General features: G+C 32.8%; 1 protein-coding gene across 1 annotated transcript in view; it reads left to right on the top strand.

The window, feature by feature from the left end:
* Window positions 1-177: 177 nt before the first annotated feature.
* LOC117315283 (multidrug resistance-associated protein 1-like) overlaps window positions 178-1,786 on the top strand; it is a 30,350-nt gene continuing 28,741 nt past the window's right edge. Inside the window, exon 1 of the mRNA XM_033869431.1 lies at window positions 178-334. Coding sequence (XP_033725322.1) covers window positions 266-334 — 69 coding nt within the window. The 5' untranslated portion in view covers window positions 178-265. The remainder of the gene's footprint in view (window positions 335-1,786) is intronic.

The following is a 1,786-nucleotide window of genomic DNA, read 5'->3' as shown; positions in this document are numbered from 1 at the left end:
CCTATTGATAGTTAAATGGACATTTAATTAAACATATTCATAAATGATCGTTACATTGAATAAATTTTATCATCCCCAGCCCCTCACAGTGTGGTCAAGTGATAAGGAGGTCATGTCACGAATATTTTATATGCCTACTTAAACGGAACACTGGTAATAATAAGTTTGCATTGACGAAGTGTACATACATGCAGCTTTACAATCACAGCGTACTTTATCAAATACATTGTATTTTCACTCATGCAGAGACATATAAACCTTAAAGATGGCAGAAGATACTTCCAAATCAGAAAACTTTCTATTTGAAAATATTTGCGGCAATTCACCATTTTGGGTAAGTACCCATTTTAGAAACTGATGACATATGCATGTTTTGATATCGGAACAGAAAATTGTTTCATTAATCTTTCTTTGACAAGGTAATGCTATGTTATGCTGCTAACTTGATATTTGAAGGCAATGACAATTGATAAAGATAAAGATAATGAAGAGTCAATCTAATTAAAATCTAGATGCTCATTCTCACTACGTTACATGAACATCTAACGACATCCTTTAACGGGTCACGTTCTGATGACCTTTGAGATGTGTGTATTTCACTTTAAGGGCGAATTGTCAATTTGTCGATGTAATCGAAGCAAATCATTTCGTCACAGCATCAATCTGAAGAAAACCATTTCGGTATAGCCTGTATATATGCTATCTGGGACGAAATGACTTGAAACAAATTGATAGATTATGCAAGCTATGTACACGAGTCATGCCAATTCGGACATATAAAATTCACTTCCAAGATTCTGGAAGTAGTCATTTGATTGGCTAATCCAAAAGGCCACTCGACGTGACCCCTTATGGGATGTTGTTAGATGTTCATGTAACGTAGCGATAATTACCATCTGGATTTTCATTAGTTGATAAAGAATGAGTTGGTGTTGTAAAAATGATTTTAATTTCACCACACTAGAATTACAGCAATACAAGACGACATTACTGTATACCGATGACTTCTTAATTTATTACTGTACACGCTCGCTTTCTAACATTGCACAATGAGTGAAAATATTTTCCTTCTACATGTTTAATGTGATGATGAAATAGTTCACCTAGATAAAGACAAAATTTGTATATACTTAAAAATATATACATTGTGTACTATCAAATTTACATTATATTATAAACTGTTTTAGTGCATGGTAGGAACGCTTCGGGTCGCATAGATAATCTAGGTATATGTTGTATTATGTTTTATGAATGTGTATATGAGGATGTATTCCCGCACCTTGTCGTGTTTTAATAGGGAGGTTCAGAAATAAAAAACTAAATCCGACGCAATTAATTGGCTGTCTCTACTGCATTAAACAAATTGAAACATAATGTATGATATATTAATGAATAAAAGAACAAGAAGAAAACTAAGCAATACTTTCTTCCTTATTGTAAGCCAGAATACACTAATGAAGCGCCATTTGTTTGTTTTATGCATTTATTTTAAACTTTTTGAATACAGTTTTTGTTTGTTACTTCTACGGATTTGTTTTCATTATGCATCGGTAGTCCTCTTCGATATGCACTTGAAATACATATGAAGTGTATTTATATATGTATATACAGAAAAAGGACCCAGAGAAAACAGAAATAATAACGACGGAAATCTAGTTCAAAACCGATAAAACATGGACAATATGGAGATAAACTAATATTGACCCTTGAACTTATCCCAGGAGTTTGACAGACAAGGATTATGGAATTGTGCGCGTGACGTGTTCATCTGAAAAATTATTATTTA

This window comes from Pecten maximus, chromosome 17, assembly GCF_902652985.1.
Source record: "Pecten maximus chromosome 17, xPecMax1.1, whole genome shotgun sequence".
Taxonomy (NCBI): Eukaryota; Metazoa; Mollusca; class Bivalvia; order Pectinida; family Pectinidae; genus Pecten; species Pecten maximus.
Note: the sequence above shows the minus strand (reverse complement) of the source record. Positions and strands in the feature narration are given on the sequence as shown.